Source organism: Pungitius pungitius, chromosome 7 (assembly GCF_949316345.1).
Source record: "Pungitius pungitius chromosome 7, fPunPun2.1, whole genome shotgun sequence".
Taxonomy (NCBI): Eukaryota; Metazoa; Chordata; class Actinopteri; order Perciformes; family Gasterosteidae; genus Pungitius; species Pungitius pungitius.
The window spans coordinates 16,781,055-16,795,558 of NC_084906.1; the positions used below are offsets into that span (position 1 = coordinate 16,781,055).

General features: G+C 42.4%; 2 protein-coding genes and 7 non-coding genes across 10 annotated transcripts; all 9 read left to right on the top strand.

Annotated features, from left to right (window-relative positions):
* Positions 1–651: 651 nt before the first annotated feature.
* On the top strand, positions 652–736 carry LOC119217318 (small nucleolar RNA SNORD74). The gene has a single exon (XR_005120255.1). It is a non-coding gene; the product is annotated as a small nucleolar RNA SNORD74 (small nucleolar RNA).
* Positions 737–1,134: 398 nt separating this feature from the next.
* Positions 1,135–1,196, top strand: LOC119217323 (small nucleolar RNA SNORD75). Its single transcript, XR_005120260.1, has one exon. It is a non-coding gene; the product is annotated as a small nucleolar RNA SNORD75 (small nucleolar RNA).
* Positions 1,197–1,746: 550 nt separating this feature from the next.
* On the top strand, positions 1,747–1,826 carry LOC119217312 (small nucleolar RNA SNORD79). The gene has a single exon (XR_005120250.1). It is a non-coding gene; the product is annotated as a small nucleolar RNA SNORD79 (small nucleolar RNA).
* A 146-nt stretch (positions 1,827–1,972) lies between these two features.
* LOC119217319 (small nucleolar RNA snR60/Z15/Z230/Z193/J17) lies at positions 1,973–2,056 on the top strand. Its single transcript, XR_005120256.2, has one exon. It is a non-coding gene; the product is annotated as a small nucleolar RNA snR60/Z15/Z230/Z193/J17 (small nucleolar RNA).
* A 155-nt stretch (positions 2,057–2,211) lies between these two features.
* Positions 2,212–2,295, top strand: LOC119217320 (small nucleolar RNA snR60/Z15/Z230/Z193/J17). Its single transcript, XR_005120257.1, has one exon. It is a non-coding gene; the product is annotated as a small nucleolar RNA snR60/Z15/Z230/Z193/J17 (small nucleolar RNA).
* A 161-nt stretch (positions 2,296–2,456) lies between these two features.
* LOC119217321 (small nucleolar RNA snR60/Z15/Z230/Z193/J17) lies at positions 2,457–2,540 on the top strand. Its single transcript, XR_005120258.1, has one exon. It is a non-coding gene; the product is annotated as a small nucleolar RNA snR60/Z15/Z230/Z193/J17 (small nucleolar RNA).
* Positions 2,541–3,449: 909 nt separating this feature from the next.
* On the top strand, positions 3,450–3,523 carry LOC119217317 (small nucleolar RNA SNORD47). Its single transcript, XR_005120254.1, has one exon. It is a non-coding gene; the product is annotated as a small nucleolar RNA SNORD47 (small nucleolar RNA).
* Positions 3,524–3,829: 306 nt separating this feature from the next.
* Positions 3,830–8,166, top strand: tor3a (torsin family 3, member A). Of its 2 annotated transcripts, none has more exons than XM_037469085.2 (6): positions 3,830–4,165; positions 4,253–4,378; positions 4,974–5,239; positions 5,813–5,988; positions 6,508–6,632; positions 6,943–8,166. In XM_037469085.2, the coding sequence occupies exons 1-6, from the start codon at positions 3,907–3,909 to the stop codon at positions 7,188–7,190; spliced, it is 1,200 nt and encodes a 399-aa protein (XP_037324982.2). In that variant the 5' UTR covers positions 3,830–3,906; the 3' UTR covers positions 7,191–8,166. The 2 variants fall into 2 exon arrangements, with proteins under 2 accessions (XP_037324982.2, XP_037324983.2); XM_037469086.2 differs by having other exon boundaries at positions 3,832–4,165; positions 4,256–4,378; positions 6,943–8,165.
* A 392-nt stretch (positions 8,167–8,558) lies between these two features.
* calr (calreticulin) lies at positions 8,559–13,746 on the top strand. The gene is made up of 9 exons (XM_037469084.2): positions 8,559–8,829; positions 9,420–9,521; positions 9,994–10,197; positions 10,395–10,489; positions 10,666–10,875; positions 10,994–11,107; positions 11,556–11,699; positions 12,216–12,308; positions 12,477–13,746. Exons 1-9 carry the CDS (start codon positions 8,736–8,738, stop codon positions 12,705–12,707), a joined length of 1,287 nt encoding a protein of 428 aa, XP_037324981.2. The 5' UTR covers positions 8,559–8,735; the 3' UTR covers positions 12,708–13,746.
* Positions 13,747–14,504: the final 758 nt, after the last annotated feature.

The following is a 14,504-nucleotide window of genomic DNA, read 5'->3' on the forward strand; positions in this document are numbered from 1 at the left end:
CCTTCAGAGAGGAGAGACTACATCACAGCATTATTATCCTCCAAAATTAAAATACAGAAATGAATTGGATCAAACAAACTGTAAACAGACGTAAGCACAATAAAAAATGAATTGATACCATTAAAACCTGATATTGTTGTTTGCATCTCTACAATATAAGGCCAGACTAAAATGAATGGATCTGCCTTACTTGAGTCTTCATGACATACATCGGGATAAATATCCTCAGTAATATGAGGTGTTGAATCTACATAGATGTTTGAACGTAGCCGACAGGGGCACTATACTGGGAAGTTTTTTTTCCCATCAGCCAGTGCGAAACCCCCTATAAAAGAGGTCCGCACCCTCTGCTAGTCCTCATTCCTCGGCTGCACATCAGGTAACAATCACCTCTCAAGACCTCAGCTACTTGTACTCGTGTCCTTCCTAAATTACTTAATCGTTTGAGCTGTGGCCTTTTAAGAAACGCTGCTTCTGTGTCCGCTCTTGTAGCCATGTGCGGATTTTCTGTCTTTTAGTTTGAATTTTTCTTTTTCAATTGGTTAAATCTTAACTCTTGGCAGCAGGCCTCCACCACGTGACTCGTGCTAGTTATCAAGCTAACATTAGCTAATCGTCCCTCTCTGAGACCAACCTTGCTGGAGCTTTTCCCCCGTGACTGTATGATGAGAACATGTTGGTAGGGACATCTGATATAATGTGATGAATGCCAACTTTCTTCTCCTGACTTCATGGGAAAAGGCCCGAAGCGGGTTCGGCCCCACGTTAGCTGCGCGGCTAGCGAGCGTTCAGCTGCTGCGCGGCCCGCCCGATTCCTTCCATAGCTGCCCGTAAGAGATGCTAAAAATGTGCCACTTTTGTCTGTCAAACAGGCATTTGGAAGCAGTAGCTGCAAAATGGAGCTGTTTGTGACACGGTAAGCAAATTTCGTCCTTTTTGAGGATCCCCCCCCTCCCACCACGTGTGGCTTAAGGAACTGTCAATGTAATGTCAACTTGATCAGCTTTGTTAATTTGGTCTCAACTCTGTATAACGTGCTTTTTGCAGGTTAAAGATGTCCCATAACGTTAGTGGTCAACCACGCTGCGTACCAAGCTGGTGAGTACCCACCCTCCCCCCTCGATAGTTTGTCCAAGTCTGTGATGATTTTAGAGTAGTGGACAGATGTGATTTCTGAAAAATTAAACTCTGAGACTATAAGATTAAGCTATACATGTTTTTCTCTGACCAGCATGTGGCTAAAGTGTCTTGCTATTCTTTTTAAACAGGTGTCTCAGAAGTTGAGTCCTGCAGGAAGCAACTATGGGAGCAAATTACAAAATAAGAAGGTAAGAACCACTTCAAACTGACAGATTCATGCTTCTCTGAGATTTATTTTTGGTTTAACGCTTTCAACAGTATTTTTTTATTTTAAGCTTAAAGTATTTTTAAGCGTTACACCAACATGTCAATTTGCATTATCCAAAAAGTGCCTCCCCCTCAGAGAAGCGTCAGTCTGCCCTTATCCTGCATTGTGCTTGTGATGACATTTATTTGCTACTCTCGACCACATGGATGACGATACTTTCAACCCACCAGTTGACTTATCTGAGGCACAAAACATGTTGCCATCAAGGTGACTATTATTATTTTTGTTTGCTCATCACTTGTGTTTCTGCAGGTGTACCTTCCTTTGTTCACGGTTCAGTGATGGGTCCTCGGGTAGCAGGTAAACTATTTTTATTTCTGCAGTGTTTTTTTCTAACAAACTGTAAATGATGAATTGTTTAAAAAACATTGGGAATCTCTCTGAAAAAAGTGAAAGACAACTTTTTACTGATACAGAACAGACTGAAAAGCTTTTATATAGTAATATGGTAGTGCTTACTAATGTCTAGTTTTAACTTGCAGGTGTTCCCCCATCAACATGCTTTGGAATGGGTGTGATTCATGGTAAGTTGCTTTGTACTTTGTTTGATTAGAAAAATTTAGTCTGATACAATGATGAGCGCATAGTTCAACAGATTAACAATGACGATTAAGCGTTTTTGTCTTTCGCTCCTATCTGATGTGTCGGCCACAGCAACAATTGATAATCCTTGTTCGAAATGACTTTATTTTAAAAAGAAATCTGTCTTTATTTTTAGACTCTACAATGACTGGAAGACGCCATTGCAATCCTTCAAATTGAGGTGAGTGTGCAGGTCCTGGAATAAACAAACAGTGTGGGGCTTGATACAATGATGAGAGCATAGTTCAACAGATTAACAATGACGATTATGCGTTTTTGTCTTTCGCTCCTATCTGATGTGTCGGCCACAGCAACAATTGATAACCTTTGTTTGAAATGACTTTAAAAAAAAAAAAAAATTCAATCTTCTATTTCAGACGCCACAATGACTGACCACGCCATGGCTAACCTTCAAATTGAGGTGAGTGTGCAGGTCCTCACCGGTGTGGCATAAACAAACGGGTGCTTGATACAATGATGAGACCATAGTTCAACAGATTAACAATGACGATTATGCGTTTTTGTCTTTCGCTCCTATCTGATGTATTGACTGCAGTTTTCATTTACGTTCGGGATAAATGCAAAAGATGCTCACAATCTTTTCTCCTCCAGGCAGAAATAAACCCTCCTGCCAAGAAAATCTTCAAGACTTTGGTAAGATCATCGAATTGTTCATGTTTTCTGCAGCTAACATTATCCGGATGTGATGAGAGATAATCAGGTCTCCGATCTTTTTGAGGAAGTATTTAAATCTGATCTGGATTGTTTGTTGTAATGGAACTGGATTTTTTTAATTCATGTTAATTTACACTAATTCTCTTACAGGTGATGTCACTTTTTGGGTCGGCGAGAGGACAAAATTTCACAAGCAGAGTGAGTATGGGTTAACTCGGATGTCCCAGTGATATAGAATTCAACAAAGGTGGCAATAATTACAGCTGAGTCTGGAGGTGCTGCACATGTTGACACCTGTATCTGATCCCTTGTTTGACCTGTGATGACAAAGTTAAGACTGACCAAACCATGGAGTCTTTATTAGCTCTAACTGACCTGGTTGGTGTGGGTTAGGATCACCTAACTGCTTGTGTGCATCTTGAACTCACTTGGTTCTCTTTTCAGGTTGTCACTGCTGACTTAAGGACTCTTTGAAAAGATCAGTTTAGGTGAGACTGAAAATCCTCTAGTAAATCACTACCTTGGGTTAAATGATGGTTCTACCAAATGTCTGGACTGAACTTCTATGTGGATAATTTCTGTTGCTGATTAACCCAGAAAATGTACTTTTAAATCAACAAGTCATTGTATTTTAATAACTTAAATATTTGCACCCATCAGGGAAGGGCTTTCTCTAGCCTCACGCTACAAAGAGGGCTGGTTCTCTTGCTCCATGGTAAGCATTTAGTCCCTCAGTATTCTATTTTTCAGCATAAAGTGTCTTAATTCCTTGCCCATGCCACGAGACCTATGATGAAAAGATTCTGCCAAATGATATCTCATGATTATACTCCTACCGTTCCATTTTTTTCTGAGGCTATGTGGTCTGCTAATGTCTAGTGTTCAGTCACTGTGTCCCCTACTCCATTTTTATGAGACTTTGTTTCCCCCCACAGAATGAAGCACTCAACGCATTGACGCTGGCCAGTGGCAACTCGGTTGATGTAAATGACTTGTTGTGAAATTGTGGCAATAAATATTTTTTAAAACAAATTAAACTTCGTGTGTATCTTTGACATATCTTTAAACTGGATACAAATGGTGACTAAATAAACGCAAATGACGTACACGTTACCGGTTTTACTGTCTTGCATATGTATTTTAATTACTTGCATAAAATGGTATGTTTTAGATCAGTGGGTCCATTCAAAGAGGGCGGAGCTAGTTGTGCGCATGCGCCGCTTCGACGAGCAGGGGGGTAAATGTCCGCCAATAACTGTCCGTGTTTGAACAAACCGGAAAGAGAACGCTGTGTTCAGTCTGTTCTCGGCCGCCTCGGACCGTCCTCTTCACCCATGTTTGTGCGGTGGCTGCTGCCGGTGCTCCTGGCTCTGTCCACAGAGGCCAACTTCTTCCAATTCGGAACCATTTCCAATGTTTCTACTTACTATTTTAATTACATCTATTGCAATATATGGGAGGGCGAGTGCCAGCCCAACCAGGACGATGCAACACAGCAGGGTAAGATTTATTGCCACAAATGGAAACGTACCTTGTTTATCATGGCTTTGGTGCTGATGTGTAACGGAGTCATCTTGATGTCGGTAGCAGTTCCTACCAGGGACCTTTGGGCGGGTTTTTCTCACGACTACAGCACCCTGCTCCATCAGTGGTACTGTAGCCTGGGCCAGTGCTGTGATTCTGGAGACTGCAGGATAACCAACAACATCACAGGTATCACGCTGCATGTCGGGGTCCGTCAGTGTCATCACAGTCTGTTCCTTTACATGGTTTCTCTGGTCTGTTTAATTTTAGTCATACATTTACAGCATGTTTGCTTTTCAATGTAGCATTTAGCTTCTGAAAGTTCTAACTGACATCGGTATACACATTGCTTTAATACTTTCAATTCTGGAACAGACTTATTACAATATAAAGAGCACAAGACGTTTATTTTTAATAACATTAAGTAAATGAGACCTATCCATTCAGTTAATTGTAACTACAGATTAGGCTGTATTTTGTTAAAATTACTGATGTCGAGATCACTAAATTAGCTTTTCATTTTAAAAATGCCTTATTGTTAAAAGCCAATATATGTTAAACTGGCAATTATTCAGAAGGCCTTTAACTTTAGTGTTTCTGTTGTAGTTGCAGGTATAAGTTACATTTATAAGCTTTCCAACTGTATAGTTAAATACTTTAGTTTGCCGTCATTTCCCTTTAACATTGAGTGTAAGACATTGAGTGTTTTCTGTGCCAGCCCTGCGAGGGTTAAATCTCTAACCGCGTGGGGCCGTCTTTATCCTCTCTCCTGTGACGCGTGCAGGTCTGGAGAGGGACCTCAAGACCAAGCTCCACGGGCAGCACCTGGTCCAGTCTGTGGCTCTGAAAGCCATCCAGGGTTTCATCAACAACCCGGAGTCCAACAAGCCACTGACACTCTCCTTCCACGGCTGGTCTGGCACCGGCAAGAACTTTGTGGCCCGGATCATCGCCGACAACCTTTACCGCGACGGGGTGAAGAGCGAGTGTGTCAGGCTCTTCATCGCCCCGTTCCACTTCCCACACGCCAGGCTGGTGGACACATACAAGGTGCGACACGCGAAGCCTCGTTTGGCGCAGGGTTTGACCTTCTGTGCCAGAGACGAGCTGGACAGCGTCCTGTGTGTTGTAATTCAGCGAATCGATGATAACCTTCTGCACAGATTCTTTAAACCAAACATCGGCCCAACGCGTAACTGACGCGCTTGGCTTTTTGGAACCCGATTTATTTATTTATTTCTTCAAGCCAGGTGCCGACGTGCTCACGGCTACTCGCATTTTTACACAATCACCACGTTAGATTTCCAAATAATGTTGACCCGGTGTTGACGACCCGAATCCAGATATAAAAGGGACTAGTACACACGACAACCTTTAAACCCTGATACTCATAGCCTGCAGAATCTTCATATAGTCAACCTCTGACATGTTTATGTCACTCTACAAGCTCAATCTTATTTAGAAGGTTAATGGTAGAAATGAATCGTGAAACATTTATGTTACCTTTTTGTACGGTTCAGTCTAAAAGTCAAATTTCAGGTGAAGTTATGGGGGGGTTTTTTCGTCGCTGTGTCCAACTCAAAGCCTTGGCGGTCGCCGTGGCGTGCTCTGTTCTGTGTTCAGGGCCAGCTGAGGGAGGCGATCCGCGACGTGGTGCTGCGCTGCCCTCAGACTCTCTTCATCTTCGACGAGGCTGAGAAGCTTCACCCGGGCCTCATTGATGCCATCAAACCCTACATGGATCACTATGACAACGTCGACGGGGTCAGCTACCGCAGAGCCATCTTCCTCTTCCTCAGGTTGGTTTGCATAACAGGTGCATCACATCTCCGCTGTCCCTGGTATTCTGGCAGCTCATCTGGAATGAGCGATGCTCCTTTTGTTTGTTCCCAGAAGCCCCCTAAATGCGTTTTTCATATTTTCAATTACTCCTGTCCGATTACTGCTGACGGATAATCTGCGTTTGCTTTTTTCAATACACAATGTAGAGGCCTAGAATCACTACGACACTGTGGTAACATACACAATATCTCCCGTTAAACAACCATAAATCATTTTTATTCAGTGAAGTGCTGTAGTTTACCAACAGTTTCAGGTGATAATATATAAGCATAGTTATGAAAATGATATTACCTTTCCATATAAATCATCAAATGAATGTGTTCAAAGACGATGTGCAAACAATTAGTTAAATTATCCACAAACCCTCATATCTTATACTATGGTTAATGCAGGGAACCAAACCAGAAAAAAAATTCCATCCTGAATCAACAACCTCAGGGATTTTTTCCATCATGTTTTCCCCTTCGTCTCTACAGTAATATCGGCGGAGCCACGATCAATGACGTAGCACTGGACTTCTGGCACTCTGGTCAAAATCGAGAGGACATCGGCATGGAAGACCTGGAGCATCGGCTGCGGGCTGAAACCATGGAGTCTCACGGTATGCCACATGTTCAGCTCCCAGCAGTGGTTTTAACACTTTGCTTCAGCGCTCTGCCATTTCATCGCGTGCAGGAGGTGAAACATTTCTGTGTCGGGTGTGAACTGCAAACTCTTTTCCATGTGTGGTTTGGCAAGAGTTAAAATGACACAACTGATCCAAGAGAATTAATTTAAAGTCTGTGTGTGTATATATATATATGGGTTCAATGAATGTGGAATCAATGAAACAAGAAATGATTATGCAAAACATGAATTTGTGCAGTTTTAATTATGTTTAGGGAGTTCTAAGCTTGCTTCTTGGTTCCCAGGTGGGTTCGCTCAGAGTGAACTGATGTCCGGCCACCTGATCGACTTCTTCGTGCCGTTCCTGCCTCTGGAGTACCGCCACGTCAAGCTGTGTGCGCTGGACGCCTACACAGCGCGAGGCCTGGAGACAGATGAAGCTACGCTGGATGAGGTTGCCAAGGCGATGCTGTATGTCCCCAAAGAGGAGAGACTGTTCTCGGCTCAGGGATGCAAGTCCATCCCTCAGCGGATCAACTTCTTTCTCCCTTAGAAGGAGGGAGCAACAGACAGAGATGTGTGATTGATTTACCGACCCATGTACGTACAGAGCCACAGAGATGTGTCCTCGCTGCTCGGCCCCACGTACTCCCCCACACCCCCCTCACACCTCCCCCCCCCCCCCCCCCCCCAGATACCAACACGTGTCTGTCCAGGTCCCTCAGAGAAGGCCAGAAAGCAGGACTGATCCTGTATAAGAGGCCAAAGCAGCTCGACTCATCCTGCAGACATGAGTAGTGCCACACGGATCATGTGCAGTTCGGCTGCTCTTCTTCACCTGCCTGGTTTGAATCCTCACTGTATAAAAACGCAGTATTACACAGCACTAGTGGTTTTGCAGTGTCGTGGAGGTTGACTGATACATTTTTGTCTCGCTATTTATGTCTGTTCACCTTATCAAATGTCTTGTTTTTACTGTTTTCTAAGTTTAGGTTCATACTTTGTGTGCCGATTTTGGTCGTAAGACATAGTGCTAAATTTGCACGGATTATTTATTGATATCAGATACTGTCTCCAAAAAATGTTGTGTAGCGTGTTGAATGGACATTTGATGGGAGCCTGTGGTATACGTAAATACGTATTGTGGCTGTGTAATGGCGAACGTACATAGCACTGTGATGCGAATTTGACTGAAAATGTGAGAACACGCCTCAAAAGAAATGATTGAAAGATTAGTTGTTTTCGTAAATGCTTTTAATATTTTTGCAATAGTTACTGTTGTGTCACATGTCTTGGTGTCAAATTTAATTCTTTTTGGTCATACATTATTCTTGTTGACTTACTTTAATGCTTTCACATATTCTCACAGGGGTCTGAGGTTGTCTGCCTTGGTGCTTTTTAGTGCCAAAGCTCAGGGTCAAGAACATGAAAAGAAATGTCAGAAATGGGATTTTATGAAAATAAACACAGTTAACTGACAACGGTTTCTTTAACAAATTATTTGATAAATAAATCCAAGCAGTTGTGAAATGTCCTCATTATGCCAACCATCTATATATTTCTTTAAATAGTGCAAGAACATCATGCAAAGGTGGTCAAAAACAAAAAACGTACACAAAAGCAAGAACTGAACATGTCAACATGAGAGAATATACATTTTTATTTTAAGGCAGCATATGTCTTATAACATTTTGCCCGTCGACCAATGCATTTAAAAACTGTCGTATTACTGTTTTTACGTTATTCCATACATGCATGATTCACGCAGGGCGCATCATTCTTCCTTGGGCGTGTATCAAGCAAACGCGTGGTCTGCTCCCATTGGCTACACCGGTTGTCCGTCCAGATGTCCCCCCCCGTCTGATTGGCCGAGATGCACAACGCTTCCTCGTTGAGGCTCACAGCCGTCGTCCAATCAGATTCAGACATCTGTTCCGAGCCGAGAGGAGACCAGCGGCAGCCTCTCAGCCCCTTATCACAGTAACCTTACTACATTAGAGACGGCACCGGCGAACAACGCCTTCTCCGTGAAACGGACCGAATCATTTGTCATTCTACCCGGGTTTTTTCCTCTAGCGTGGTCCTACAGCGCGTCACAATGACAGCTCTGTCGCTGCTTTTGTTGGCCGCTTCGGCCGCAGCTGCGCTGGCCGAGTCCGCTGTGTATATGCGAGAGCAATTTGAAGATGGGGGTGAGGTTCTTCTTTCCTGTGCATTTGTATTATAACTGTATATGCTACATCATTTATCCGTTTTCCTCCGATTTGTTAGATAGTGAAATGTGTTAAATCGATAGTAAATAAATTGGATATCAGAATATTAATTCAATGCGGTAGTGGTGGCTTTTTAAGATGTATAATGGTTTATCTTGACATGGCTTCTCATAATCGGACCCTTTAATACGCGTGTCCGCATACCATTCTGTTTGGCATCAAGTCCAACTTAAAATACATCGTTCATCTTTTGACCTGACCCCCCCCCCCCTCCTCTTCGTCCTCTCCATATTACCCCCCTCCCCCTCCCTTACCAGCTGTCATCAAACCCTGCCCCCCTTTACCCCCCCCCCCCCCACACACACACACACACACACACACACACACACACACACACACACACACCAAACAAGCGGCGTAGATGGTGAAGGCTCCTGAAGCCCCTGCAGCACAACACATTCCTGCTGCACCTGCAGTGATGCATCACAAGTGGCGGTTTTAGCAGTGATTGTTAACAGTGACTGAAACATACTCTCATTTTTGTTGTTGTTGTTGTTGTTGTCGTGCAGATGGCTGGAAGAGTCGCTGGGTGGAATCCAAGCACAAGTCCGACTACGGCCAGTTGGTTCTGAGCGCAGGAAAGTTCTACGGAGATGCAGACAAAGACAAAGGTGAGGGGGAAACCTTTTTTTTTTGCTGGGGATTGAGTTTCTCCCACCAACTCCCACGTTGATTCAGGTGTGTTTTATAGATTAACTGTGTGTATCCTGTTTGTCTAAGGTCTGTGCTGAGGAGGTTTATGGAGAGATTTTACCAACAAGGATATAGAAGAGTTTTATTGTCACACAAAGAAGTGCGTTTTCACATGTGAAATCCAAATCTACGCACGCATCTCATAAGATTAGAGCTGCAAACCTTTAAAGTTGGAGCTGAATTCCGATGACTCCCGTCTTGTGTTTCGGAGTCTTTTTCTCCTACGGTATGCCATCATGATTTGGGATATTCTACCCAAATGAGATCCGTGCGAATAGAGGGCTTCTTACTGAGAATCTGAAAGTGAACTAGTAGCTGTCAGGGAGTTTTTCCCCCATTGTTCACTCTCTGTGGATGCATGGCGCTGAGGCTCTTCCCCTCCCGCTGCAGGTCTGCAGACGAGCCAGGACGCCCGCTTCTACGCCTCTTCGTACCGCTTCGACGACTTCAGCAACCAGGGCGAGCCTCTCGTCATCCAGTTCACCGTCAAACACGAGCAGAGCATCGACTGTGGTGGAGGCTACATCAAGCTGTTCCCCTCTGGCCTCAACCAGGAGGAGATGCACGGAGACTCCGTCTACAACATCATGTTTGGTGAGTGCGGACGCTTTCCACCGACGCATTTGGTGCCATATTTCATTATGTGTCACCAAACTCTGTGCGCTCTTAGTTTTGTTGTACTAAGAAGGCATAAATGAGACGGCTCCTCTACAAATGATGTCACGCAAAGTGTGTTGAATATGAAGTTAGTGGTGGAATTTAGATATCTAGCTTTTTGTTTGCTTGTTTAGGTCCTGACATTTGTGGCCCCGGCACAAAGAAGGTGCATGTCATCTTCAACTACAAAGGCAAGAACCATCTGATTAACAAAGACATCAGATGCAAGGTGAGACTTTGAGTTATTCCTTTATTTTAAGTTCACTTGGAGGGAAAAATTCAAATTAGCTTTTCCGTGGAAAAAAATGGTTCCTTTTTAATCATCATTTTGTATCACTTTCTGCGGTTTTACTTGTAGTTTATCATGAATTCTATCTGAATATCAATAATTTCATACCTCCACAGGATGACGAGTACACCCACTTGTACACGCTGATCGTCAACCCCGACAACACTTACGAGGTCAAGATCGACAACAAGAAGGTTGAGTCGGGCAATCTGGAGGATGACTGGGACTTTCTGCCCCCCAAAAAAATCAAGGACCCTGAAGCCAAGAAGCCAGAGGACTGGGATGACCGGGAGAAGGTTCCCGACCCCGACGATAACAAACCAGAGGTCAGCTGGCGTGATCCGCTCTAGAACTCCATTTGTCCGTGTTTTTCATAATCCTTTTGAGGATGTTTTATTTTTTTTTATTGTCATTTTAATGTCTTCACCTGTATGTCTTTGGTAGGGTTGGGACAAGCCAGAGAACATCCCAGATCCTGATGCAAAGAAGCCTGATGACTGGGATGAAGAGATGGACGGAGAGTGGGAGCCACCTATGGTCGCCAACCCCGAGTACAAGGTAACGGATACATTTTTGAACACTTAATATAAACAATTATGTGAATAGGTTCCCAAGCTTCTTTTGCCTAAAGGACCGGTTTCATGTAATTATTATTATGTATTAGTTGGGAGAGAATTCTGTCTTTTTTTCCAAATGAAATATTTTTCAGGAAAAAAAGTTGAAATATATACTTTTCTCTCTCCGGTGGTTGGTGACCACTGGGTTACACTTCTGCTGTATTATAAAAACATTTCACCCCAGAGAATGTTTTCACCGATATGAAAATCACAGTTTGACAATCGACAAGTAAAGCTTGAGTAAACAAAGGTGTGATTTTGGCCTGTTTCAACACTAATGACTAATGAGTGCCAAAACAACTACTAACATAAGCTATGGATTTACTTGCAAATCCATCCCATCTTAATGGGCAGATCAATTGATAAACCACACTGTTTTGTGTTCATAGGGTGAGTGGAATCCCAAAGAGATCCCCAATCCGGCCTACAAGGGCAAGTGGACCCACCCGGAGATCGACAACCCGGAGTACACAGCAGACTCTGAGATCTATAAATACGACAGCATCGGGGTGATTGGACTCGACTTGTGGCAGGTGAGAACACACAGAAGCGGACTTTATCTTATTCATAGGGCTGCGCTTTTGATCAAAGCTGCATTGACCCCACAGTTTAGCCCACTGCTGTTTTTCTAATCAAAAGGCACAACGTATCCGTCTGAATGAAGCTGATTCTCAGTGTGATATCTGTTATTTGTGTCAAAACACTTTTTTTTAATGAAATGTAATTCTGCTGCAGAGATTTCTTAGCTGGTGCGTCATATGAACTCTTAATAAAACATCATTGTGTTCCACAGATCATCACAATATAATCCTTTTTCAATGGAAATGAGCGTAATGATGTAAATGTGATCATTGCCTGTAATTCGACAAATCCCATTTCAACTGCAATATTAGCTGTTCAGCCCTACATACATTTACTGAATAAGAAGGGATTTGCCAAACACTATTTTTAGTTATGATTTTATTTTTGAGACCCAAATAGTTTCTCGCCTTCTTTTACTGGATCTGTTTTCTTGAAGCAAGTGAAATGTGGACTTCTATCTGATTCAGGTCAAGTCTGGCACCATCTTTGATAACTTCCTGATCACCAACGACCCGAACCTGGCGGAGGAAGTAGGCAACGACACCTGGGGCAAAACTAAGGTCAGACCAAGTCTCTTATCCTAAGCCAGACTCGTCTCCCGTTTGTGCATTTTGAAATGTTCCAATGTAGGTTTCCCCTCAGTGACATATTGCTCGGTGGGTGTAGCATTAAGAAGGGATCTCTAGACACGTTTTGACGTGTTGCGACCCCCCCCCCCCCCCCCCCAGGATGCAGAGAAGAAGATGAAGGAAAGCCAAGAAGAGGAGGAGAGAAAGAAGCGCGAGGAAGACGACAAGCAGAGGGGAGAGGAGGCAAAGGAGGAAGAAGAGGAGGAAGAGGAGAAAGATGAGGAGGGAGATGAAGAAGAGGAAGAGGAAGAGGACGAGGAGGCAGAAGAACAGGAGGAGGAAGAAGAGGACGAAGAAGGCACGGACTCTAAACTCAAGGACGAATTATAAACTCCAAGAACGAACTGTGTCAAATGAGCCATGGGAGCGAGGCTGGAGACTGACGAGGGGAGGGACCCTCGTGACTGACACCCTGGGGGGGGCGGGGTTTTCCATTTGTTTGTTTACAAAGCAAGGGAGTAGGTGAAAAAGGGCAATTATTGTTGTTCTGTTTGTGCTACTACTACTACCACTACTACTACTATTGTTGTTATAATTATTATTGTCACTATTAAACATGGAATAGTACTAGAAAGAATGGAGTTTTCATAACGAATGTCGCGTTCGAATCAAGTCAATCCGCTAAAATCTTTAGCCCAACAGAAATGGACATCCTTTTGTGTTCTTCAGAAGTCTGTTTTCATGAAGTATAATGTTGTCGTGACATGGGAAGCTATGTTTAGGTAGGCGAATGATACCATAAAAAAAATGTCAGTTTACCTCATGTTTTAGTCGTATTAATCTGTGTCAAATGTTTTTATTTTATATTATCGTTTACAGTCAAAGTCTCTCCTTCATGACCACAGTTTGTTAAAAAAAAAACGCTTTGTCAATGTCAAACTATTCTAAAGGGTTAGACCACATCACACTGGCTGTTCTACCTGCTCCTATTTAACTGTCTTGATTTGAACGTGGGTTGACGGAAAGACGTCGCCCATTGGATGATAACACCTGGTGCTTTAAGGGGAAATCTCTGGCATAGTTTTGTACTGTATAGCTCACACTTTTCTTTCACTTCGATGCATATACTGTAGTCTAAATAAAAGTGTGCTTACACTCGGATGTACATTGAGAGCACTCCAGTAGCAGTTAAGCTTAGGTTAATTTGGAACATGTTTACTCGTGGTAGTTGTACGCAACCGGTTTTTCCTCATGATATCTGCACTGCTGTACCCCAATACACTGTCCCAAATAGTCTGAGAGATGATCCTTTTGTAAAAGACATATTTTGTACTAATGGTAGTAATTGAAGTGGGAAGATTTCCATGTTGCTGTGTAAAAAAACAAAGACAAGTGCTCTGTCCAATAAAACCGACCAGTGGAAAAATGAGCACCATTCTTTCTTTTTTGTTGTTTTAGTAGTGTTTTTTTATTTTATTTTTGATTGCATGCCATCACACTGATATCATAGGCTCCTGTTTGAGTAATTACATGTTTACTCTCCACCCCTATTAAGTACATTTATAACAATGTGTGTGTGTTTTCTGACATTTCAAAAGTTATTGCCTGTTTTACGTGTATCTGACTTCTATCGCTACTGTAGCTACATATACTGTAGAAGCAGATTTGATATTAAAAAAAGCACACAAACTGACATGAATTGATTAAACTACCCCCAATAGAATATATGATAGTTAACATTAGCGCCACCTAATGGCATTTATAATAATGTAATAGATGTGTGAATTTATCAAACTTATGTAATGTGAATGCAGAACTTCCTGTATTTTAATATTTTTGTGGATTGGTGATTAAACACATTCTTTTATCTATCAAAAATGTAATCAACTGATTATATTTAAGTTTACAGATAGTGACTTCTATCTTGACCGACATCTAAATGGGTAAAAGTGTTGTAGATTATTACCCAATGCAAATCACCAGATGAAATAGAGAAAAAACATGCAAACCATTAAAGAAATAGTGCAGAGGGTGCACTGGAGATACTTTAACTCCTATTTTCTAACGTTTTTGCCCGATTTGTTGTATTATTTTCTACCGCGACTTTAAACCGTTATTAATAAATATAATTTATATTTATTAATAACGGTTTAACGGTTTATAAAATATATTTAAATAAATATAATT

What these genes read in the sequence shown, in the direction of transcription:
- tor3a (XM_037469085.2), top strand. Translation starts at nt 3,907, where the DNA reads ATGTCCGCCAATAACTGTCCGTGTTTGAACAAACCGGAAAGAGAACGC. An exon ending in GGACGATGCAACACAGCAGG is followed by an intron (nt 4,166 to 4,252) that starts GTAAGATTTATT and finishes TGATGTCGGTAG; the next exon opens with CAGTTCCTACCAGGGACCTT. An exon ending in GGCTGGTGGACACATACAAG is followed by an intron (nt 5,240 to 5,812) that starts GTGCGACACGCG and finishes TTCTGTGTTCAG; the next exon opens with GGCCAGCTGAGGGAGGCGAT.
- calr (XM_037469084.2), top strand. Translation starts at nt 8,736, where the DNA reads ATGACAGCTCTGTCGCTGCTTTTGTTGGCCGCTTCGGCCGCAGCTGCG. An exon ending in ACAAAGACATCAGATGCAAG is followed by an intron (nt 10,490 to 10,665) that starts GTGAGACTTTGA and finishes ATACCTCCACAG; the next exon opens with GATGACGAGTACACCCACTT. An exon ending in ACACCTGGGGCAAAACTAAG is followed by an intron (nt 12,309 to 12,476) that starts GTCAGACCAAGT and finishes CCCCCCCCCCAG; the next exon opens with GATGCAGAGAAGAAGATGAA.